The following is a 24,480-nucleotide window of genomic DNA, read 5'->3' as shown; positions in this document are numbered from 1 at the left end:
AAAAAGAAAAAAACAAAAGAGAAATTGAAAAGTACAATCACGTGCACAACGCCAAATGTATGGTGAAGTTGTACCTTTGAGCCCCATCAACAAGTCAAACTACTATCCATCCACGTACATTCCACGTCAGAAGTCCCCGAAAGCAGCAAACAGTAAAGTAGTAGTACATCCTCCTACCAATTGGATCTCGCCGCTCACCAGAAAAGATGTAGCGCTGCATCCGTCGCACCCGAACAACATATGGATGTGTCTACTGTTAAGCCTCCGGGGTTCTATCTAATCCCTCGCAGTTACAGAAATTGCGCCAGTTGCCGGCGCTACCTAAGCTTTTCGGTTAGTTGCCGCCGCCTTCGCCGGTACTCCGGCGAGGAATGTCAACCGAAGCGGCGCGATGTGCTTATTACTCCGTTCCTGGCGGCAGGAGCTTATGCGTTTCGCTCCGCGGTGGCCAAGGCCGACGAGAAGCCGGCTTTGGAAGGCGAAGCGCGGACTCCGGAGCTACCGCAGCAGGTGGCTGTGAGCTCGACGGCTGAGGTGGAAGCGGATCCGGCGGCGAAGGAGGAGGTGATAAATTCGAGGATATATGACGCTACGGTAATTGGAGAGCCGATGGCTTTGGGAAAGGACAAGAAGAAGGTGTGGGAGAAGATGATGGATGCGGAGATTGTGTATTTAGGGGAGGCGGAGCAGGTTCCGATCCGTGATGATAAAGAGCTGGAGCTTGAGATTGTTAAAATTTTGAGAAGGAGGTGCGTGGAAGCTGAGAGGCCTATGTCTTTGGCTTTGGAAGCTATTCCTTGTGGCTTGCAGGAACAGCTCAATCAGTATATGGAGAAAAGGTTTGATTTCTAATTCAATATTAGGTGGTTATTGTTCTAGAATTTTCAAGTTCATCAAATGCTTGGAGTCTTGTGCGGTTGATGCATAATGAAAATATGGATTGGAGAACCTACTGCCGCAGTAGTCTATTTAATAGCGTTGTTAGTAGATATTGGAATAAGCAGCATTGTCATGTTAGATTAAATCGCAGTTAATTATTTTTTTGATACATATCGTTCTTTAACTTGAATGAGTTCTATTCTAAGATGTTGATTTGTTTATTTCTTTGAGATATTTGGTGGCGATGAAATGTTTTTTTATGTTTACCTTTTTGTAATATTGGCATTAACATCTTAAAGAAGATCATTCTAAAACATATATTTGTTGGAATATTTTTAGAATGATATACTCTTTTTGATGTCACCATCGCCCTCTACATCCTCTATGCCCCTCCATGCTGGTGACAGTTCTTCATACTCTCCACTAGGTTCTCTGATATGCTAAACATGTGCACATCTTGTTTTGAGAATTTGTAACTTGTGGCAGGATTGACGCAGACACCCTAAAATCTTTTGTAACACATTGGCCGCCCGAACGTTGGCAAGAATATGAGCCTTTATTAACTTACTGCCAAGAGAATGGGATTCGACTGGTTGCATGTGGCGTGCCACTTGAGGTACTAATTGCTTCCGTATGTTTAATGGACAACGAGAGTTCTGTTATTTAGTATTGGCTAAAATTCTTGGGAGCGAAACTACATATTCTATAAAATGAAAAAGAAAAAGAAGAGAAAGAAACAAATAGCGTGCAAGCATGACTGTTCGTGGAGAACAGTTCTTTGTGGAGGCTTGTTTCCTGTGTTTATTGGGTAGTTTTTAGAAGTTTTGCATTGTTATTTGTTACTATTCCTTCTACACCCATCTTTATGTCAATCATGTTATCTAAGCTTCATATATTGACAATGCGAATCTCTGATTGGACTTGATATTTATCTGGTCTTATTGGTCGGATAGGTTCTACGAACAGTGCAAGCTGGAGGTGTTAGTGGGCTTTCTAAGGTTGATCGTACAAAATATGCTCCTCCAGCTGGCTCAGGTTTCATCTCAGGATTCCCTTCTATCTCCAGGAGATCATCAATAGACATAAACTTTCCCAATCAATCTGCTCTTTACGGTCCAAGGTCATATCTTTCTGTACAAGCAAGAGCTGTTGAGGATTATGCAATGTCCCAGGTCATCTTACAAGCGGTGAAGGATGGTGAATCCATTGGCATGCTCGTTGTAGTGACAGGTGCTAGCCATGTCACATATGGGTCAAGAGGAACTGGGCTACCAGCGAGGATTTCAAGGAAAATTCAAAAGAAAAAGCAAGTGGTTATACTACTTGACCCTGAACGACAAGACATACGACGAGAGGGTGAAGTCCCTGTTGCAGATTTCTTGTGGTATTCTGCAGCAAGACCTTGCAGTAGAAATTGCTTTGATCGTGCGGAAATTGCTCGAATTATGAATGCGGCGGGTAGAAAGAGAGATGCCTTACCCCAGGTTTGTTCCTGAAACAGCTGCTTAGTGTTCCACATATTTTTTGGGCTGTTATTCAAAATCTTTAAACTGCTGCGGACAAGTTAAGGAAGGATCTTGGGTAGGCTTTATAATTCCCTTTTATTTTCTTTTTTTCTTTTACAAGTGCTATCATTTAAAAAAACCTTAGCATAGAACTCCTTTGCCTCTGTGTCCAGAGGAATAAATAGCATAACACAGCTTGAAGAAGGTGTTAATGTGCATCATGCATAAGATGATGCAAGAAAGCTAGTTAACATGAAACTTTAAATTTGAGGGCTTAATACTGAGCAGAGCATTTTAATGTATCTGACAACAAATAGAAACTCCGTTTATAGTGTGTCCTTTCTCTGGTCAAGTTAACAATTTTAACCTTATGCGTTCCAGATTCACAATTACATTGAGTTTTTTTTTTTCTCAAGAAAATGGTATAGGGTGGAAGGAGCCAATGAATTGCTACTGTTAGAGAATAGGCAAGCTATTCTTTTAACTATTATCTTGAAACTTTTGATTATCAGAAAAATTAAAAGGCTCCATATGTTGTCATGTTAAAGCCTGCAAGTTGTACTAGGAAGTTATATTTGTATGTCGCACTCCATAATATCAAGACGAATTATGAGCTTTTCAGGACCTTCAAGATGGACTAGATCTTGGCCTGGTGTCACCAGAAGTGCTTCAAAACTTTTTTGATTTAGAGCAATATCCTATTATATCAGAATTGACTCATCATTTCCAGGTATACTTTATTTGATCTTTCTTGGACTCTCCAATTTGATCACATTGGTTAAGGTCAAATGTCACGTGAAAAGTATTTCTACCTGACATGTTGTTTTAATGCACAGGGTTTCAGGGAGAGACTGTTAGCTGATCCAAAATTTCTACATAGATTAGCCATAGAAGAAACCATCTCAATTACAACTACCCTCCTAGCACAGTATGAGAGGCGTAAAGAGAATTTCTTTGAAGAGCTTGATTATGTTGTCACCGATACACTAAGGGGAATAGTAGTTGATTTTTTCACTGTATGGCTTCCAGCCCCAACATTGTCATTTCTCTCGAATGTGGATGACGTTAATGCACCCGGCAGCATGGAAGCATTAAAAGGTCTTTTAGGGTCCATACCAGATAATGCTTTTCAGAAAAATCTTGCAGGGAAGGACTGGACGTTGAGTCACAGAATTGCATCAGTACTTGTTGGTGGTTTTAAACTGGCTGGTGTTGGATTCATTTCTAGCATTGGAGCAGTGGCTTCCTCCAATATATTGTATACAATACGGAAGTTTCTTAATCCAACCCTTGCTAGCAAGCAACAAAATAAACGATCACCTATACTAAAAACAGCACTTGTGTATGGATCATTTCTTGGAACCTCAGCCAATCTGCGTTATCAGGTAAGTGTCGTTTTTCTCATAAACATTAGATTTCTTACCTCTATTTAACATTTTCTTGTTTATTGAAAAGGAACTATGTAATATTTTGTTTTCCTGTAAATGTGAATGGTTGTATGCTGCACTCGTTGCACTTTCGTTGTAAACGGCTACTAGTTTGAGGCTGTTGCATTAGGTCTGCCAATAAGTTTTGATGTGCTTTTTTTCCTTCTCCCACATTTCTTTGTTCGTCCCTGTGTATAATATTTTTTGCCTAAGCCATGATCCCTCTAGTTCCAGAAGTGAAGTCCTCATCCTGTTAATTTTCAGCTGCAAATCATTAAACAATGATTTGCTAGTATGGATAGTTTGTGATGTATAGCCATTTGTTGATAATCAAACAGTGGTGTTGCTTTGCAAAACATTCTTGCTACCATCATGAACTTTATTTGGATATACCTCTACTTAAAAGGTGGAGTTAATGGAACCTAAATAGAGAACTTTTCTTCTTTAAATCTGCAATTCAGATAATCTATTTAATTCTCTTTGCTCATTGAGTTCGTAATAAAAATAATATTCCTTTGCTCGTACAGGTTATTGCAGGAATTGTGGAGCACAGGATTTCAGAGCAGTTCTCCGACCAGACATTACTTGTAAATATGATATCTTTTGTGGCTCGAACAATCAACTCTTACTGGGGAACCCAGGTAAAGAAAACATGGCAGTCTTCTCAAAATTGTTAAATCTTGATATTTCCAAGGAGCCTATTTTGTTTTTCACTCTGAAATCTTTACAGTAATTGGCTGATGTGAATCTTCTCTTATTTCTGCAGCAATGGATTGATCTAGCACGGTATACAGGACTCCAGGCTCGTAAGAGCGAAGATGTTCACTTTCAGGCTCCAGATTCTCCAAATTCTGCTGCATTAGAATGCAACATGATTGAAGATTCTAAGATTGATGAAACAAAGCAATAGACGATAGCCCTTGTTCTCACTTCTGCGCCTTCGTATTTTTCTTTTTTGTTTTACTAGTTTCTGTTCGCTCAAGTTTTAGCAACGGTGCATAGTGCAGAAGGCTGAAAACAAATCCGCGCCAGATGAATATGTAACTATGGTTGCATTTGGCATAGATTCAAGAAATATATTATTTAACTGTTTCTTATGGAATCTATTTTCCGTAGCTGAGATTTATAGTCTCATCTAAAACACGCGGTTGAATATAGACTATCACTGATATTACTTTTCCTTTAAGATTAAAGTTTACTTAATTGAAAACGCATGCATGCCCCAAAACTATCAAGTCTCTCAAAAACCTGCTATCCTTGACATCTACAAATTCAATTTCAGTACCAGCTTGGAAACGTTTGATGAGATATCTTACAGAGATATCCAGTAATTGTTCCCAATAGAAAAGAATACGTGAAAAGGAGCGTTTTCATTCGGCTAAACTTGTCATTGTCAGCTGCAAAGTGATTCAGCTCTGTTCCAGCTCCTCGTTCGTCATCCTCTTGAGCAGCTGTTGCTTGATCGTTTCGAGTGCAAGCTCTACTTCTCTCAACTGTGTGTTATTTTTGTGTAGATCAGATTTGTGAATTCCAACAGATAATATATGATGCAAGTAGAGCCATAATCCATACCTGTTGTTTGGCGAACCTATTATGGACAAACAAGCCGCTGAACAGATCAAAACTATCTCTTGATGTGCTCTCCTTCTGCATGTACTCCCTTGTTAGCATGCTACTATAGCAGACTAATACAGATTATATGTTAGGAATGACGAACAAAGGTAAATTGTCTGCAAAGCAAGATGACACACAGAAAACATACAATCTCACGGGGTGCGGAGGTGACTTCCTCCTATACTCATCAAGATTTATTATTTAAGATAGAAAACTATATAATTAAAGGATATGGCATTCATGGTAAAATGACCAAAACATTCCTGGAAAACTCCGCCAACTCACTGAGGAATTGGATCATCAAAAGCTAGGCAAAAGTGTAACATGTATCAGGCACTACATTCCATCATTATTGTTCGCAAGACTACAAAGTAAGAAGTATGCATATCTTGGCATGGTAGGAATTCTGCCACAATGAAAACAAGAGAGTATGGATCTTTGAACTATAAAGAAAGAAGGGAAAGAAGTCTTCCTCTTGCTTTCCTTCCCTTAGACGGGAGCACACTAAGAAGGAAAGAGGCACTTTTTGCTCCTAGAAACCATTGTCTAACCATCATCATCCCAAACAAAATTGAGCATGAAGTTTATTGAGATTGATATGAGTGGGCTGGTCTAAGCAGAATGTAATGCAAATTACACTAAACTTAACAGAGTTTACCACTTCCACCAGCTTCTGAAATCCCTTCGTGTCTATGGGAGTTGGTTCGACTTCCATTTCTGCCAAGACCCTGTTCCACAAAGAACATGCATTATTCCTTTAACCTATATTTTAAACTTTTCCAAAACCACAATACTTCATGAGAAGTTAATACCTGCCAATGGTGTGGGTGAGGAATTGACTCCTGGCAGCTAATTTATCGTGCTCTTCACAAGCCATCTCCATCATTTTGCAACCCTGTTTAATGATTCACAAAACTTAGATAACATGCTTGGACATAAAAATGCACAGATAACTGATTTTGAGTTCGCGCCAGGAAGGTAGCTACTCTAGTATTAGCTTGCACAATTTTAAACACTTCTTTCACAAGTATTTCTCAATTCCAGCGCATAATTTCCTTATTGGCATGAATAAGACCTAAGAACACCGAATATTTAACATCTTGGAGGCTAATATGTCTTATTTCTTTGAATTATTACTAAACTTGACTGCTGGTTTCTTCATTACAGCATAAATTTGTCCTACCTCAGATGCAAAAATCTGCAAGAAACTTGAGCAAGTAGCTTCATTTGTTATCCGAACTTTATCATACATGAAACTAAGATCCTTCCACCCATGTCTCCCGCTTTCTGGGCCGAACATTGGATGTGTGCACAACACATCAGAATCACTAGGCAACACCTTTTGAGAAATAATCAAAAGGGCAACCACATAGAATCCGTCACAAAACATATTTTCATGAGCACAAAAAAATATCATTATCAGGAGAAAGATCGTGAAAGTTTTCGCATACTTGCAGCATAAGGTCTCTAGGGTATTCTTTCACCGAGAGCACATCAACAAAGAGTGTTGGTTTTCTTAAGCAATTCAACGGCAGTGACTTGATCACTTGTGACAGAGACAGAATCGACGTGGACAGAAGTATAACATCATTGTTGGATTCAAGGAATGCATTCATATCTCTGTTCAATATCTCATTTCACTGTTAACATATATTCCCACAAATGATGTATAAATCTCTAGCAAACAATGTTGAAAAGGTGTTTGTTGAAATGCACCTGAAAAATGAAACGCCCAACTGAGTGCAGAGGTCAGTGTAATCTGATCTTGAGGTTGCCCTGATGGAATGGCCTTGCTTGATCATGGTTTTCACCAAGAATTGAGCAAAAGGGCCAAACCCAATTATACCTATTTTCAGATAATTCTGTGAAGAGGAAGACATAGTTGACAACTTGAATCAGGATGGGTAGATGGTTGAAATCAGTAGACGGGTTGAAGAAGAAATATCTAAATATATCATCAAATCTCATACCAACTATGGAGAAGTTTTAATGGCCTATTGATAAAGAGTATTAGGTAAGTCAAAGTCCTCTTTATTTGGTTGATCTCAAATTTGAAATCTTTATTATTTTAATTTAGGATAAATTACATCTATTTTTTTTTATAAAATTTAATATAATTGTAAATACTTATTCGTTATTTAAAAACTTACGAATACACCCTTAAATAGAAAATAATCATATAACCTCTAGACTGTGAGGTGAACAAACTATTTTACCATTGCTTAAATTTTTTGAAAAATAATAAAAAGAAGAGGGTGGATAAAATAAATAATTCTTAAAAATAATAGTCTATAAAAATATTATAAAAAGATTCTAAAAAAAATATAAAATTATGACTCATAATTCAAAAGGCATTTTGGTCATTTCAATTTAAAAATTGGATGAAAACCTAACGGAACTTAACGAAATTGGCTCGTTGTTCGACGAACATTAAAATCAGATGGGGTATTTGTCATTTCTAAAACAACAAGGATGTATTTACAATTATGCAAAACCTCAGTACAGGTAGTTGTAATTTACCCTTTAAATAAATATTTTAGTTTAGGGATAATTACGTCTACACCACTAGCTTATGGTCTATTACACAATCATTCACGTTTTTTGAAAATTACCAACACACTCATTGGAACGATCAACATCATTTACACAAATCAATCCTGTTTTTTAAAAAATTACACGCATATTTTCCAAAAACGTCAACAACGTTATACAAATTATTCCATCTCTTTGGTTATTAGGAATAATTTCTATAATTATTCAAAAGATATGGTGATTCCTATAAATAGATCATAGATGGCGACTACAAAATAATTATCATTTTATTTTATAAGCACTAGATATATATAATTCTGATTTTCTATATCTGATTTGAGTCGAAATATGCTACCTTCCTCGACGAGTCTGAGCTTACAATGTATCCACCCCAGATGTTGTAAATGGATCCTAAGGAGTAAATGCGTATGTTAGGTTAGTTGGGTTTGTATTCTACTAAAACTCTCCTACGCTCAAGTTAGATCAAGTCGAGGTAGAAATATGCGATCTGTGAATTCAAATGGAAATATAATAAATGCATGTTACCTTAAATAACTCAAACATGAATTTATAGGCTCCATGTGTTTGATGTTGAGTGGTTAGAGGAGGCCTTAATTATACCATACTCATGTATTTTAACATTTTTATTAGTTCCTTTGTCTCAAAAACAAAATTGCATTGTTTGTTGTTCTACACATGCTTGCTTCTCATTCAACCTTTTCTTTAACCCTAAACCCAGCCTGACTCCCACTGCTCTGCTGACAAACTCAAGATTTACAAATTTCTATCTATATCTATATGCAATGTTCCAACTTGGGATCAGGATCTCAGGTCATACACACAGCCACTCAACGACTACCTCCTAAATCATGCACTGATTCATGGCTAATCACCACCGGTCTCATCATTCTATTCCTCAACTTGTCTACATGTAGTCTTTGCTGCTGCACCACCAGCACCGACGCGGTGCTCTTGAAATCCGGTGATGATAGGATATCCCCGATCACCCCGAGTTCCGGGCATTCGCTCCAATCCCCAAGCCCCATCAGTACCTCAGATGCTTGATGGTTCCTTCCCACCAACATTAAATCAAAGCAATTGTCAATACTTCTTAGACATGCTGCTAAGCCGACTGCGTCTTTCACCACATGTTCTTGGTATTTAAACTTCCTGTTTCCCTTGTTAGCTTCCCGGACTTCGTCTATCAAGCTGTTATCTTGTTTTCGTTCTCTAGCCGAGTCGTAGCGGTATAGTAGGTAGCGTATTATAGTTAGTGTGACCTTGTTGTGTCGTCCCATACGTGCCCCATAGAAGAGTGACTCTGCATCGTCTGGACCGCCTATGTAGATCACAGCTACACGGTAGATGGATTGGTTATTTAGTATGGACAAGGATCTGGTTAGGATCCCCCGGTCCACAAGAATTCCGACAGAGCATGGTGCATTCTCCAAGACTTTGACGTTCATGTTCTGCATGGACCGGTTCGTTGACCCGATGGATCCATCAATCGCCCAGTGCCTGTGGAATGGGAGAATGAGGATAGTGGCGCTCTGGTCTAGTGCCAGACGACAAATGTCATCGTGCACCGTTTGGAAGTGTGAGATGGCGCTGAACACCTGTACTGTCACGCAGCTTTGGTTGCAGAGCTCGTATTGGTGCAGGGCACTGATAATGTGGTCTGATTTGGAGTTGCTTGGTTGCAGAATCCGTGTCAACTGATGAGCAAGGAGCATGTTGGTGGCTCGGCCCCCTGGCTCTTCTAGCAGGACGGCTATGACGGCGATAGGGCTTCCTTCTCTCGCATCTGAGGCTTCGAGTATGTTTATGATGCAAGGTACATTGTCCTGGTCCTTGATGCAGACTAGTATTCGGAACTCAGAGTCTTGCTTGGTATGCTGAATGGTCCTCCTCTTGAGCGGAAAGTGTCGTTTTGACGGATCATGGAGCAGTTTTATCAGAGGAGTTACCAGTGCTGTCACTCCAATCACTGATATAACACTCAGAGCAAACTCCTGATCTGTTAGCACCTGTCTTCAAGTGAGTTTTCTGAAGGTAGTTAGTATAAGCATTAGTACTATTAACCTGAAGAAACAGCTTATAATGAAGTGAGTTTAGTTCGTTACCCCGCTGTCCCTCCACATATTGAACATAATAAGTTCACAAATGCCTTTTCCATTTATAATAAGTCCAATCACAACAGAGTCGTAAAAGTATATGTTCAAGAAGCGAGATGCAAGTACAACAACGCCAATCTTGATTAGGCAAGTGAATAAGATCAGAAACGCCACGATCCACAACGAACGTAGATGAATCTTGTAGATGTTGGTTTTTAGTCCACTAATGGTGAGGTACGTCGGGTAAAGAAACTTCCCGATGGGCAAATCAAGTTTTGAGATCATCGGTGAACCTAAAGGCGGCCCATCAGGCACGACAAGGCCAAAGATCAGCGGCCCCAGCATGAAGTGCTGCCCAATCATTTCTGAAACAAGTGCAGATAGCAGAACGCCGGTAAAACAGAAGAGCACATATTGCTCCTGCAAAGGCTCTAGAGTAGGCATTCTTCTTACTGTTGCTTTCACAATCGGCCTAATGATGTAAACCATAACAGCCACAAACAGCATTGCTGATGAAATTGCACATGCAGATTTCAGAGGATCAAAGCCGGATTGCTGTATTCCAGAGACTACAATGAGAATAACCGTGCTGATGAAGTCACACAACATGGCCGTTGAGGCAGCTATACGGCCCACATCGCTGCTGGCCATCTTGAGCTCGATGAGCAGGCAAGAAACATTTGGGAACGCGGTTATGCACTGAGATGCTCCGAGTAACGGAAGTGCATTTGCAAGTGAATCATCCATATGGACATAAGACTTCAAGACTGTAGCCAATGAGGAGGAAAACAAGAGCGTAATGAGCATGCTCGAGATGCCAAGGACAAGGGCCTGCCTCCCAGGCCGGAATATCGTTCTAGTATTCATCCTAATGCCAATCGCAAAGAGAAAGAATACAATACCAAATGAGGCAGTTGTTTCCAGTGTCATAACACTTCTAGAAGGAAATAAGGCCGTTCCCATGATATCCTCACGTCCTAATACCGAAGGGCCGAACAGTATTCCACCCTGTGTGATAGTGATCAATCTAAAATGTTAAAATTAGCTACTTGGTTTTAATGACTAGTAGCAATGAACGCAGTAATATAGCTTGCTGAGGATATTGATGCACAACAATGCATTTCTTAAAAGCAAACCTATATTTTTCGTCCCGAAGAATATACTTCTGATCCTTCTCTTTACGTAATTCTTAATTTTAGTCTCAACTTTCCAAAGTAGAACAACTTATTTCATAGCACGAAAAATACCATTTCACCTCTTAAATGAAACAGTAGGTACTACGATGCATGCAAGAAAATACGAGAAACACATGTCTTACAAGAATTTGAGCGACGATAGATGATTGTCCAAGAGGGTGGAGGAAAATCTCGATGAGCAACGACCCTAAGGAGATTGCTGAAAGCTGCATCAAGACAAGAGGAACAGCATAGTTCAAAGGGTTTCTCTTGATCCATGTTCCAAATGTGGCAATGTTGTCTTTGTATTGACACACAATAAACTTGTTTCCGACAGATACTTCATGTGACATTTTAGTCTAGTTTCCTATTCTTTACTTTGTTTTTCTTCTTGTTTCTTTTGATGATTCAGTAATGAAATTTGAATAGTACAGAAGAGAAAACATGATGCACGATTGGTTCAACAAAATTTTGATCAGACATCTTCATTTTCTCACGCACTAAAACGCAGTCACTTCACACAGTACCATGAGCAGAATGGAAGGTTTGCCTTTAGTTTTGGTGGCTTTTAGGAATGTTGTTAAGGGCATGTGGACTATAGCTTTACATTTGGTATTATGAGGGCACATATATATTCTTTCTTTATTCACAACTACTATGATTTGCAATTTTTCTTTTCTTGATCAATATTTATATCTCTGTTAAGAAAATTATAATTTTGGTCCCGTAATTATAGATATGATAATTTTAGTTATGTTGAAATTCAATTCGACAATTAAGTGTTGTAAACTTAAAAATTGATACGTTAAGGACAAAATCTATCGAAATTACAAACTCGTTCAAAGGGACATGCAAAATTCTAGCTAAATTTGAAATTTTCAATGAATTTTGTTCTTAGTGTGGCAATCGTTTCAATTGCATAGCTTCATTGTCAAAAATTTTCTTTTTAATTATATTTTCTTAATGATTTCTTTTTTTCATGAAAGGATACTAAAATTACATTCATTCTATATATAAAATACTATTATTGGTTTTGATATCGGTTGGAAATTACTTCTATAAAATATTTTTGTGCGATAATTACTAAATTAGATAACTTAAGAACATATTTATAAAAAAAGTATTAAAACATATATAATACTTTAAAAAATATAGTATGTATAATAATGTAATGTCACATAATCTAAGTACTTATGCACATACATAAATAGTTCTTTAGACATCAAGTTAATGCTTAAATATGCTATCGCGTTAATCATTTTAAAAGATAGTTGATAAAAAAATAAAAATAAAACAAAATAAAAAGTAGCGTAAAGTCATCATATACAGCTTTGTTCAAGTAGTAAGATTGATGTCTCATAACCAAGATTTTATATTTGAATTCCATGAATATGATTCGGTGCTTCATTTGAATGTATGACTTGATTTGCACTTATCACATATTTAAAATATTACCTAGACCCACTGTATAGTTAGAGTCAGAGTAAATTACAACGAGCTCTTTTAAAATTTGGTATAATTACAAATACTTCTTTGTTATTTGGAAAATTATTAATACCCACAATTAGCCCAAACCATTAGTCTATTTTAGGTTTTCATTCATTTTTATTTTATTTTTGATGATGAACTAACCAAAATGTCATTGTGGACTATAAATTATAATTTTAGTCATCTTTGAAACTTTTCTTTGGATTAAAGTGAATAATTACTTTTACGATTTTTTAAATTTTTCTATCCACCTGGTCTGATTTTTTTATAATTTTTTTTAAAAAAAAATACAGTAAGGGCAAAGTTAACAATATCAGACCTCTCCATCGAAGATTATATAATTTTATAGAAAATCAGAGGGATATTTGTAATTTTCAAACAATGATAGAGTATTTGTAATTATGCTAAATTTCAAGAGAGCTCATTGTAATTTACCATAGAGTTAAAACTTAAAAATATCCAAAAAAGTTTTTCCATTTTTTTAAACTTTTATTAGCAAAACTCTAACAATGAATTTGTCATTCTGTTGATTCCCTTTGGTTTCTGGGGTTAGAGGCCGGTAAATTACATCATTTTTAGTATCACAAAGAGGTAAATTGTACTTTACTTTTTTACAGAGTTTTTTTTTGTACTTTTTCGTTAATACAGGGGTAATATTATATGTAACCCTTGTTTCTAAGTAGACTTCAAGAAAAGGTATATATGATTTTTTAAATAATAAAAGATTATTTATAAATAACCCGGATTTCAAGGAATATAACTGTAATTTACCTTACAAATAATACAATATTGAAAATGAAAAAAAGGTAGGAATCACAGCAAGAAATTTGGTTGGGCTTCTAAGTAGTTTAAATACCCTTAACATTTTGGTGTTGCACCACCAAGGCAGAGATAGGCGTACTAAGATCAGGAGCAGCAAGCATGTCTCCCACTGGACCAAGCTCAGGAATATCATTCCATTCACTCAGGCCCAACAACTGCGGCGTGTCGTCCTTATGCCGTCGTCCCACCATGATCAGATCAAATGCTTCTTCCATGGCATGAATGAGCAGAGCCGTTTCGGCCCCGTCTTTTACTCTCTCCTCTTTGTACACTATATTATCCTGGTGTGTCCCTTGCATCCTTGTCTCCTTCAATATCTCTGCATCAAGCACCGCATCCCATTGGCTGTCGCCAGCGTATATATCCCATGGAACGAACCGGACCACTGTCAAGTGCACATCTGGGGACTGCGCCATGCGTCTTGCGTAAGCTAACGCCTCACGGTCGTCCATTCCTCCGAAGAAAGCAACTCCCACGTTGTATGTAGCGGAAGGATTACGACGTACTTTGTGACGGTCGATGAGAATGGAGACGGAACAAGGGGCCATTTCCAATACATCGCTGTTGATTGCTCTCAAGCTGCCACTGTCGAGTATCATTTTTCCCTGGTGGTTCCACTTTCGGTGAAATGGAAGAATAATCAAGGACGCCAATTTGTTGAAGGCGACTGTGCAGATATCGTGGTGCATGAACTTTGTTAGGGACATGGCTGTGAATTGCTGCACAGTGACGACTCCTGCGTACTGCTGTTCGAACGAGGACAGAACCTCAATCATTTTTTGTGTCCGAGTGCCACCTGATGACTTTTGGCCTAACTGGTGATCAATCAGTTGAGGATGAGCACGACCAGCAAGCTCCACCAGATGCAGAGCATAGACCGCAAGTGGACTTTCTCTACTGGGAAAAGAAGCTTCAAGTATTTTTCTGACGGCTAATACATCATCTACTCGATGTCCGCATGAAAGAACACGCAGCTCAGAGTGGAATGCAGTATGCTGAATGTCTCTTTTCTGATAGCCGGTATACATTCTTGAATAATCATATAGCGCTTTCACGATTACATTAGCAGCCGCAGCTTGTATTAGAACCGACATAGTCAGCATCGAAAAAGTTTCCCCGTCAAATGTCTGTGATTCATCAGGGAAAAAAAAGAAAAAAAGTTTCATACTCGAGTCTACAGAGTGAAATAAATAGTTCAAACCTATGAATACTGATAATCTTAAACCGAAAAATACAAGACAGAGAAAGACGGAGAGAGGGCCGATGAAATAGGGACGTAGCCAAATTTGACAGCTTGGACACTGAAAAGTTTCTGAAGGAGACATGAATATTTTTCTGCCTCATTTCAGCTAATGGTTCATTTAAATTGGAAATAATAAAGTGATAACAGGAAGAAATTTTGCAAGGATATGGAAGCACCTGATTCACAGCATTGTAGTAATAAAAGGACATCTGAACAACTCCTTGAGCACTCATGGTGAATGCAAGAGCAGCAGCATCTCTAAGGGGTACTCTGCAAATTACTGCTGGAACAAAGATTGCGACCAGCTTCAATACCAAACACATGCCAATGACCATCCATACTGTACCAATGAATCTCAGATCATATAGTTCAACTAAATTTACATTCATCCCACAATACGTCACCAAAAGTGGTGCCAGTAATCCTGATACCAAAGTCTCCAACCTGTCCACTAGCGTAGCCCCCAGTGGTGGTCCATCTGGCACAAGCAAACCGAATAAAAAGGGACCATACTGATAGTTAAGTCCCACATTGTCAGTGAGTAAGACCACTACTAGGACAAATATAGACATGAGAATGACATGAAATCTGCTAACTTGTTTTCCTTCCGGTGTCTTTTGGATGATCCATAGGCAGAGTGGCCGCCCCACAAAAAAGATAAATAAAAGCAAGCTGACTGTTAAAAGGGTGGAGTGAATCATGATAATATTTGCAAAGCCCATTTGACCAATTCTCCCATAAGTAATGATAGTGCTGGTGAGGTTGCTAACTAAATCACTGATCAGGGCTGATGCCAGAGCAAGGCGGCCAAGCTCAGAGTTCATGATTTTAAGGTCCACAAGCATGGACGCAATCACAGGAAAAGGGAATAAGTTCTGAATCCCAACTATATTTTTGTAAGCCGGCCACCGATACTTGTGTATACGGCTTTGGTAGAATAGATTTAATACCAAACCACTACTAACTGGAATTGTGACAGCAAGAACTCCTATTGTCCATGCTTTGATACCAGTCCTTAGCACTGTTCTGGGATCCATCTTCACACCACAGAGGAAAATAAAGAAAATGTAGCCAATTTTTGACAGCAAGTCCAAATAGACATCTCCTTCTCGTGGGAACAATGCTACTTGAACTTTTGGCAGCTGTCCTAGTATAGTTGGTCCCAATATGATTCCAGCCTGGTTGAAACAAACTCCAAAGATTTACTAGCAGATAACCATATCTTAATTGAACTTTCTATAACATATCCTTTACATGGATGACATTCTATAGACAAATTAACATGCGTTTAACTTATGTATTTGTGCTGAAAAAATATGATTCCAACAAACGGAAAATTGGAACATCTATCAGAATGCAACTTGTGCCTGGATGTTTCAAATGCAAATTGGCAGTTCCACACCCTGCATGTGACTTTCACTCGCCTAACTTGAATCTAAGGCATATAGTTATCATCCCACATGAAAAAAGGTAGAAGGAATAACATTACGTTAAGGACAGAAAACCAGAATATGAGTTTGTATTAGTTAAATCTTATTCGTTTACTTTCAGCTCAAGGGACTCAAACAAATTACACTTGTTGAGCACTTGAATAATATTACTTTAAGGACAGAAAATAACCATACGAAGCATACATCTTTCATTCAATAACATAAGCGGTATCAACAACAGATGAATTATAATATAAAGAGAAATCTGAATTATCAGAATCCTTCTTTCTTCTCGGATGGCTTTGACAAATTTAAACTAAATCGAGAAATGTACACTAACAATCTACGTGGAACATAAAATAAAGAAGTAACATCTGGCAGGAAGTTTTCAATTTCTCTCATATCATTAATGTGTTTCGTCATCTGATAAAGAAATAACAGCGACGTAGTTACCAATCAACCGGCAATGAAAATTTGCAAGTCCTAGTTGCTTTCTAATTTGCATCTATGGAATCTTTCAGCTCCATAAAATATATAAAGATCTAACTGGAAATTTTCATATAAAAAAACAACTGCAACCCCCCTCCCCCCACCCAAAAACAAGAATGATGATTCTTACACCCGGATCATAAGTCGTGACAATCACAAGCGTCTAGATATGGGGAGTTCCATATTGTCATATGAACCATCGCGATTGTTCCTCACCTTTTGAGAAAAGAAATTCCCCAAAAAGTTGAAGAGACAACAAAAGCATCAACAAGCTCAAATCTTGTAATCATGCAATTACCTCAGTTTAGACATCAAACACAAACAACAAACAAAAAAGTACCAGAAACACCACAAACCAAATATTAGAAACCGTTCCTTATTCAGGCATTTCAATCTATGCATAGGCCCCCAGAATATGACAATAATCTCCCACGCCAAAAGACAAATGGCGAACCCTGCTGCAAAAAACAAGAAAAGAAAAAAGAGAGAAATACCAGGATCTCGGAAACAAGACGAGGCAAATGGAATCGGCGGAGCAAGAGATGGAGGGATTGGGTGAGAATGAAAATGATAGCCAATTGAAGCTGTAGGCGGGGCAAGGCGAACTGTAGGAAGTTTCTGCTGCCATTGGTCTCCCAGATGCCGGGGGAGTGCAGAGCTATATCGACGTAGCAGTAATCATCTGTGACGTTTCCAGGCAGTTCCGGTCGGTGAAGCCTGGAGAAATCAGCAGATCCCGTACCGCCATCCATCGATCAAAATCAGCTTCTGACTGCCCCCACCCGCCTGATCATCGAGCGGGACCCGATGAAGTGATGGGAAAAGGGGAAATGGTTGTGTTTCTTTTGCATTGAAGAGAGGTTTATATGGGATTTCCATAATGAAAAGGAAGATTCTCCTTGGTGGAATCTTGGAATGGATGGACCTATGTCGGGTTCGCGCCGAGAAATGTTCGCAGCCATTTGAGTTGAAAGAAGCTTCTTCCCACCCCACGTAGACGCTGCTCTAACTGTTATGGCTTTCTCGCGACACTTGTTATAAATCATGATGTTATAGTAAAGTTTCTCATTCATAATTGTGATGAAAATTATGAAACATCAAAAATAATTTATGTCCAATTTAACAAAAGATCAAACAGTTGTAGAGATAATGAAAAATCTTGCAACTTCCCATATTTAAATAACGATTGAATTACTACTGATTTACAAATCAAATAATTTTTTTCTAATTAAATTATTTTTATATATCTTCACACGCTAATGTATATAATGAGATATATCTTCACTCTTACAAGGGTAGTTTGGTCAGAAAGAATTATTTGAACTACGATAAACATATAAGTTAATCTGAATATGAGATTCCATTCAACTTTATTGTTAAAGTCAATAAAATTTGTGGATTTTACTAATAAATGTATCTTGTTTTGTGTACGAAAACAAATATTAGAGGTACCATGTATAATTTTTCAAACCACAAAAATCTACCTGTAATTATACCAAATTTAAAAAAAGAACAGAGTATTATACCTATTTCAAATAACACACCTTTATATTTTTTAAATTAAGAAGATCAATATATGTAGTTAACTTCCATGACAGATTATATGGGTGTGCATGATTTAAATTTTCATCATATATTTTTTTATTATATATGAAAGAGAATAAAATAAAATAAAGAATGTAATTGATATTTTTTAAATAAATTTTATTAATTTAAAATGATATGAATAGAATATTATTTGATGTCCCAAAATATAAAATTTCCACATTTGTTATAATTTATACTTATAATTTTTTTTTCTTATCATATCACTTTATTATTATTTTTATATACTCGTGGAGATTATATATTATAACCACTAATATATTTAAGTACTAAAAATTGGGTATAGTGTCATTTTATTTTTGGATTTTTCTTTCTTTTTTTCTATATCCATTTGTATTTGTCTCTTTTATTATCTTTATCTTCCACTTTCTTTCAATTAAATATGTAGACAATATAACAAAATAAAAATAGTTTGTCTATAATATATAAATATTTCAATTTCATAGCCATAATAATCCCTTAATAATTTGTTCAGAATCACTTTAATCTCTTATTATTATTTTTTTAACTTTAACATTATTAGATTTTTATTTTATTTTATTTCTATCTCTTGATTGACTTATTGGTATATGATCATCTGACTTGCATATGCAGGATATATTTGTCTTCAGATATTACGTATGGGGTCACGTGACCAGGTTTCGATGAATTTATGGAGAAAATATAAATTATATGAAGTGATAATTGTACACATTTCATATGAGGTTTGGTGTAATTACTTTTAGACTCAATATGATTTGAAAAATTACATTAATATTTCTAAAATTTGCATTTGTTTACTAAATAAGTTCATCACTAGTAGAAATTTATTGAATTTATTGATATTAATAAAAAACAAATTGAATGAAAATTGATGTTTGTTGTTAATTGACTAAACTACCTTTATAATGGTGAAAATATACCTTCTCACATCCATTATTGTGTAACGATGTATAAAGATAATTCAATTGAATTGCAATAAATTAATAATAGCTGGTTGGGGATAAATATCAATTTTTATCCAATTTTTTTTTTAATAATATTAGCAAATTCAATAAACTTTAATTAATGGGTGAACTTATTAATAGACGAAAACGAACATTAATGAAACTAGATGTAATATTCTAAACTATATCGAATTTACATGTAATTAAATCAAACTTTAAGAGTGGGAGGTGTAATTATTCCTTTTACGAACGATAAATTAAAAAATAAAAAATAATTTTAAATACAAATTTAAATGAATAATTTAGACATTTACCTTTACAGAGATGGTTAAATCATAAATGGAAAAGGCGCATGACAGGGCACGTGCAAGTAAGCCTTAACTGCGCGCGCACTGACAAACACGGCAGTAACAGGATGAGAACGATGACGTGTCACGTGTGGTGACGAGATGGGACAGTTATGGATAAGATTTTCCAGTTTTGGATGGGCAACCGGCTAAACTGCACCTAGATTCTTCTTCACATAGATATTAGCAAATTGCAAATAAAAAAGAAACAACGACTCAAGGGTCGACATGTGGCACACGAAAGTTTCGGGCCACCCGCTACCCGCTATTCAAGTGAGATAACCTTTTTTTACTTATAAAAAGAAATTAGAGAAATATCTTCTTTTTTGTTTTTCCTATCATCTTTTTATATTTATTGAGGGAGGTCATTTCAATCATCAATAATACAAAATGTTTTTGTATTATTTTTGTAATTTTTTTTGGATAAGAATTATAATTACAGTATTTTAAATAAATTGAGCAGTATCAGTTCAATTAATATGATTAAAAATATAAAATAATAAATTATAATAAATTCATATAAAAGTGAGATAAGTATTTATACGTCCAATTATTTTCAAACTTAATTCGTGAAATAACTGACAAATTAGAATTCAAAAATCAGACTTGTAGACAATAATATGAGTATCATGCTTCGTACTATATTAAAATTGAATACAATAACGAAATTGAGACTTCAGAATAATGTAATATTGGGTAAAAAATATTGAGGTATCTAAAAAATTAATATATGATTTTTTTTAATTATTAAATATTTATTGGTAATTTTGATAGAATTATTCACTCGTAATAGGTAAAATATATGTAATTGATTTATTTAAAAAGAATTATTTCTAAATACTAGTAACAAGTAACGGGGAAGAGCAACCAATCATATTTTTTAAAGTAATAAATTGAGCGATTAAAGTTGAGATCATAATTTATATTATAAAATTACTTAATTATTTATTTATTGAAATATGAATATTTCGTACAATATGGAATATCTAACCCAAAGCCACCAGGTTTCCTATATATAGAGTGGACGAGTAGCAGTCGTCCCACTTCTACTTCAGAGTCTCAGCTTAAGGCTTCAATCAAGATCGATATTTCCAGGTCCACTCTCTTTCACTCTGTGTGACAGTGTGTGTGTATGATTTCACTTGTATACGACGTATACATATCTTGTCTGTGAATGCGTATTTGTACTGTATTCACCACTGGTTACTTTGTGCAGACTGTGTGAAGAAATGGCAACTTCAGCACTGAACCCAAACGCGCCGATATTCGTGCCGTCGGCGTACCTTGCGGTGGAGGATTTCTCCGACGAGTGGTGGGACCTCGTCCAGTCCTCCCCATGGTTCCGCGACTACTGGCTGCGAGAGTGCTTCTCCGATTTCACCGGCGACGATGTCGTCACGGACAAAGCCATCACCGAAGCCGTCGCCAAAGGTAAGCGTAACGGTAGTCGATGCGAGTCGACTCACTGGCGGATTCAAAGGTTACAATATTGTTATGGTGCAGGGAAAGGGGGGAATATGGATTTGGTGGCGCTGGGGTGGTTGAAGTGGAGGAAGCCGCGCCGAGGGGCGGAGATGCCGAGGTTCTGCGAGAAGGCGCCGAAGATTGTGAGCATGAGGGTGAACCCTAGACCGATCCAGCAGCCGCGCTAGAGTGAGTCGGGATTAGGACTCAGTTTCGAGTTTCTGTTTTCTGTACAATTTCTTTCAACTCTGTAAAGAACGACTTCACCTTTAGTTTCTGACTCGCGATGATGTTAGCACGTTTTTCTGTTTATACTCTGAGTAATAAAAGTTGTGCTCTTCTAGAAATGACAAACCCCTTATTGGCAAAAACGCGACATTTTAACTCCAGCACTTCCCCTTGGATTTGGCTTGCAATTGAGAGGCTCAATCAAGAATTTATTTGATTTTGTACAATTGTCGGCCTACATTATTTAAATGATCTGATAAATTCATACATTTTATTAAACATTAAATCTTATATTAAAAAAATAGAATAAATAAGCGTTCGATAAAGTGAAATTATGAAAATGATAAGAAGTTAATAAGGATAATTTTGTAATATTTTATTGTTGAACTTCCTGTTGTTCCTTAGCAAGTTCTTACGTTGATAAGTTTATATACTTTTAATTTTATATACCTCAATTGTTCATTTTCATTAAATCTAACTAATGATTTAATTTTTTTTTAAAAAAGTATCGTTATATTCATATTTATTATATATTATTTTTTATTTTAATAATCATCAAATTTGAATTGATTATATTGAACTGTCAGATTTAATCAATTAATCTTAATGATTGAAAATTTATAAGCGCGCACGCGCACACACACACCACACACACCCTCCCCCCCCCCACACACACACACCCACCCCTAATAGCCACCTCACTGCCTCCTCCCTCGCCCCCTGTGCAACCCCTCGTCCCCTTAGTTTTAACAATTATAAAAATTATTTAAGTTTAAATTTAATTTAATTTAATATTTGAATTAAAATTATAAATTTTCAAAAATTTATATAATTTTTTTTATATTTTTAAATAAAATATTTTAAAAAATTATTTTTGAACAGATAAAAATACAAAAGAATCACTCAAAATAAATAAAAAAATTATGAATATGAAATATATAAATACCATGAGGGTATTTTAGTAAAAAATATAAAAAATAAATAAATAAATAATACAGTTTAAAATCATCCTCAAACTCACAAGGAGCACATGTAATGCACTTTTCATTAATTACTAATGGAATTGGTGTCTTTTGCTGAATTTTACAAAACACAGGGGTTTTTAGCCTATTTTTAAAACACAGAGAGAGTTTTAACTTTTTCAACAAAACACAGGAGATAAAATGCATTTTATCCTATAATTCTTTTAAAGAATTTATAAGCTCGTCAAGACAGTCTCGTAATCTACAAATTCTTTAAGCTTTGATCGAACCAATTTAATTTTATATCAGGCACCCGTCCATACGTACAATCCCTATCCGGCCCTGGTATTCATGCTTCCAGACCAGAAACTGAGACTATATTGAGCATCTTATGCGCTCTGAAGTCTGAATCGCATCTTATGCTCTCTGAATTCTGAATCTCCACCACAGCTGTAAACAAATGGACATTTGCCAACATTAAGTTGTGAGTGGTGAATGTCCTTGAGGTGAGGGACAACCAGCAATATGGGCAGAGGACTTGGGTTCTCATGGATCTATCATGAATATGTATGTAGACAAACAATAAGCCCATGTTTATTTCACATTAGTATGCATGCATCACATTCCCAAACATTCTTAATACTCACGCGTTTACTAATATTTGGAACATTTATCCCGTGAGGCCATGTAAATATGACCTAACAGTATATGGCTGCCATAAACCCTAATAAGTGTGTCCCTGAATGCATACTTTCTTGTTATTGGTTTCCAAAAAGTAAAAATGGTGCAAAGTAACAAAATTCTTAATATACTCAACTAATCTTCAAAATATTGAATAACCCTCTGCCCATCAAGTAATACAAATCCAAGATCAACTAAAATTAGAAGAGAAAATGTAAAAACAACAGCCATTGGCTATATATATATATATATAGAGAGAGAGAGTATAGTGTCTAATTTGTAGGTCCGAGGTAGTAATAAAAATGAGTTCAACTGGTATTTACTGCATTTTCCTCCCAACTAATAGCTTGTTTGCCTATCTTGTGAAGCGCCCTAATCACCTCCTCACTTGTCACATTCCCCGTCACTGTCACTTTATTTCTCTTCGTATCCACATCATATGTTTCAATATCTGCACACCCAACAAACAAACATTCATGATTCATTTTCTCCATATATATAAACCAAGATTTCAGTAATAATATATAATAATTACGTTTCGTTCGTACTTAATTCGGAGAGAGAAATGATTAGATATACGAAACAATACCTTCGATTTTCTTGATGGCCTTCAAGATTTTCTTGATGCACTCGTCGCAGTGCAATCCTACCTTCAACTCCACCACCTGACATCATCAATTTTCCCGCTTCACAAACATAAACAAGAAACATAATATTTATTTTTCTACCGATCGATCGATGTATATAGTTGAGGAACTTACGTTAGCCATAATTGTTGGAATTGGGACAAAAATTATGTATGAACGAAATCAAAAATTTCAAAGTTGGAGAAGAAGAAGAAGGTGCAAAGTGAAGAATGAGTAACCAAAATTTTCGCATTTAAATTTGAAGTGTGGTGGTGGGGTATATGAATGTGATTCTTTTCTTTGTCGAGATTGGAATTTTGCTTTGCTAAAAGCTGCTTTAGGTCACTTTTTTTGACATGGGGGCACACTATAGTCCGCGTATTCGGGTGGGAAATGTTGATGGCCTTTCTTAGGTTTTCATGAGACAAAACAACACAATGTTTGTCGAACAACAATGATACCGTAGTTTAGTGGTTCATATTAAGGTATAATAATTTAGTTTGAGTTGTACTGAATGTTTGAATATCTATCTCACCTTTATGTGAGCTCATTGTAGTTTGTTATTACATAATGTTTAGTTATATTGATGTATTAATTGAACCGATATATTACTCAATTACTCAATCTATTTAAACGTTAATATAATTATGTAATTATCGCTTCCGTCTCAAAACTGAATAGAATGTTTGCTAGCAGTGTGAATCTTCTATCACATTTTTATGTAATATATACGTGTCGCGCCAATAAGTGATTGTCACTTGTTTTTTTGAATTAAAAATATAATTAAATTATTATAATTTAAAATCAGATTGCATATCATACATAAATAAACGTGATGTTAACATGTGAGACGAAAGTGTGATAGAAATCGATTTATTGTTTTGAGCTTTAATTTGGTGTGGACCAGTGTTTTGATTGAAGTA

General features: G+C 36.3%; 6 protein-coding genes across 6 annotated transcripts; 2 read left to right on the top strand and 4 right to left on the bottom strand.

The window, feature by feature from the left end:
* Window positions 19–4,913, top strand: LOC105160836 (protein RETICULATA-RELATED 5, chloroplastic-like). The gene is made up of 7 exons (XM_011078335.2): window positions 19–839; window positions 1,366–1,495; window positions 1,833–2,363; window positions 3,007–3,114; window positions 3,221–3,769; window positions 4,339–4,452; window positions 4,578–4,913. Exons 1-7 carry the CDS (start codon window positions 241–243, stop codon window positions 4,719–4,721), a joined length of 2,175 nt encoding a protein of 724 aa, XP_011076637.1. The 5' UTR covers window positions 19–240; the 3' UTR covers window positions 4,722–4,913.
* LOC105160837 (arogenate dehydrogenase 1, chloroplastic) lies at window positions 5,000–7,413 on the bottom strand. The gene is made up of 7 exons (XM_011078336.2): window positions 7,142–7,413; window positions 6,877–7,045; window positions 6,609–6,764; window positions 6,238–6,320; window positions 6,084–6,153; window positions 5,384–5,458; window positions 5,000–5,304 (listed from the first exon to the last, which is right to left on the bottom strand). Exons 1-7 carry the CDS (start codon window positions 7,303–7,305, stop codon window positions 5,221–5,223), a joined length of 801 nt encoding a protein of 266 aa, XP_011076638.1. The 5' UTR covers window positions 7,306–7,413; the 3' UTR covers window positions 5,000–5,220.
* LOC105160835 (cation/H(+) antiporter 15) lies at window positions 8,594–11,728 on the bottom strand. Its single transcript, XM_011078334.2, has 3 exons — window positions 11,390–11,728; window positions 10,081–11,079; window positions 8,594–9,984 (listed from the first exon to the last, which is right to left on the bottom strand). Exons 1-3 carry the CDS (start codon window positions 11,597–11,599, stop codon window positions 8,806–8,808), a joined length of 2,388 nt encoding a protein of 795 aa, XP_011076636.1. The 5' UTR covers window positions 11,600–11,728; the 3' UTR covers window positions 8,594–8,805.
* LOC105160834 (cation/H(+) antiporter 15) lies at window positions 13,514–17,705 on the bottom strand. The gene is made up of 3 exons (XM_011078333.2): window positions 17,213–17,705; window positions 14,976–15,977; window positions 13,514–14,683 (listed from the first exon to the last, which is right to left on the bottom strand). The coding sequence occupies exons 1-3, from the start codon at window positions 17,468–17,470 to the stop codon at window positions 13,583–13,585; spliced, it is 2,361 nt and encodes a 786-aa protein (XP_011076635.1). The 5' UTR covers window positions 17,471–17,705; the 3' UTR covers window positions 13,514–13,582.
* LOC105160833 (polyadenylate-binding protein-interacting protein 2-like) lies at window positions 20,539–21,431 on the top strand. The gene is made up of 3 exons (XM_020693581.1): window positions 20,539–20,691; window positions 20,813–21,027; window positions 21,100–21,431. Exons 2-3 carry the CDS (start codon window positions 20,826–20,828, stop codon window positions 21,246–21,248), a joined length of 351 nt encoding a protein of 116 aa, XP_020549240.1. The 5' UTR covers window positions 20,539–20,691; window positions 20,813–20,825; the 3' UTR covers window positions 21,249–21,431.
* On the bottom strand, window positions 23,043–23,851 carry LOC105160832 (copper transport protein CCH). Its single transcript, XM_011078330.2, has 3 exons — window positions 23,693–23,851; window positions 23,521–23,596; window positions 23,043–23,382 (listed from the first exon to the last, which is right to left on the bottom strand). Exons 1-3 carry the CDS (start codon window positions 23,699–23,701, stop codon window positions 23,240–23,242), a joined length of 228 nt encoding a protein of 75 aa, XP_011076632.1. The 5' UTR covers window positions 23,702–23,851; the 3' UTR covers window positions 23,043–23,239.

This window comes from Sesamum indicum, linkage group LG4, assembly GCF_000512975.1.
Source record: "Sesamum indicum cultivar Zhongzhi No. 13 linkage group LG4, S_indicum_v1.0, whole genome shotgun sequence".
NCBI classification, from domain to species: Eukaryota; Viridiplantae; Streptophyta; class Magnoliopsida; order Lamiales; family Pedaliaceae; genus Sesamum; species Sesamum indicum.
Note: the sequence above shows the minus strand (reverse complement) of the source record. Positions and strands in the feature narration are given on the sequence as shown.

Excerpts from the sequence above, each read along its gene's own strand:
- LOC105160836 (XM_011078335.2), top strand. The coding sequence starts at position 241 with ATGGATGTGTCTACTGTTAAGCCTCCGGGGTTCTATCTAATCCCTCGC. Across the intron at positions 3,115-3,220 it reads AATTGACTCATCATTTCCAG|GGTTTCAGGGAGAGACTGTT; the intron begins GTATACTTTATT and ends TTTAATGCACAG. Across the intron at positions 4,453-4,577 it reads ACTCTTACTGGGGAACCCAG|CAATGGATTGATCTAGCACG; the intron begins GTAAAGAAAACA and ends TTATTTCTGCAG.
- LOC105160837 (XM_011078336.2), bottom strand. The coding sequence starts at position 7,305 with ATGTCTTCCTCTTCACAGAATTATCTGAAAATAGGTATAATTGGGTTT. Across the intron at positions 7,046-7,141 it reads TTGGGCGTTTCATTTTTCAG|AGATATGAATGCATTCCTTG; the intron begins GTGCATTTCAAC and ends GATATTGAACAG. Across the intron at positions 5,459-6,083 it reads TTCAGAAGCTGGTGGAAGTG|AAGGAGAGCACATCAAGAGA; the intron begins GTAAACTCTGTT and ends GAGTACATGCAG.
- LOC105160835 (XM_011078334.2), bottom strand. The coding sequence starts at position 11,599 with ATGTCACATGAAGTATCTGTCGGAAACAAGTTTATTGTGTGTCAATAC. Across the intron at positions 11,080-11,389 it reads CTATCGTCGCTCAAATTCTT|GGTGGAATACTGTTCGGCCC; the intron begins GTAAGACATGTG and ends ACTATCACACAG. Across the intron at positions 9,985-10,080 it reads ATATGTGGAGGGACAGCGGG|GTGCTAACAGATCAGGAGTT; the intron begins GTAACGAACTAA and ends ACTTGAAGACAG.
- LOC105160834 (XM_011078333.2), bottom strand. The coding sequence starts at position 17,470 with ATGGATGGCGGTACGGGATCTGCTGATTTCTCCAGGCTTCACCGACCG. Across the intron at positions 15,978-17,212 it reads GTCTTGTTTCCGAGATCCTG|GCTGGAATCATATTGGGACC; the intron begins GTATTTCTCTCT and ends TGTTTCAACCAG. Across the intron at positions 14,684-14,975 it reads ACTACAATGCTGTGAATCAG|ACATTTGACGGGGAAACTTT; the intron begins GTGCTTCCATAT and ends GATGAATCACAG.
- LOC105160833 (XM_020693581.1), top strand. The coding sequence starts at position 20,826 with ATGGCAACTTCAGCACTGAACCCAAACGCGCCGATATTCGTGCCGTCG. Across the intron at positions 21,028-21,099 it reads CACCGAAGCCGTCGCCAAAG|GGAAAGGGGGGAATATGGAT; the intron begins GTAAGCGTAACG and ends GTTATGGTGCAG.
- LOC105160832 (XM_011078330.2), bottom strand. Across the intron at positions 23,383-23,520 it reads GGCCATCAAGAAAATCGAAG|ATATTGAAACATATGATGTG; the intron begins GTATTGTTTCGT and ends TTGGGTGTGCAG.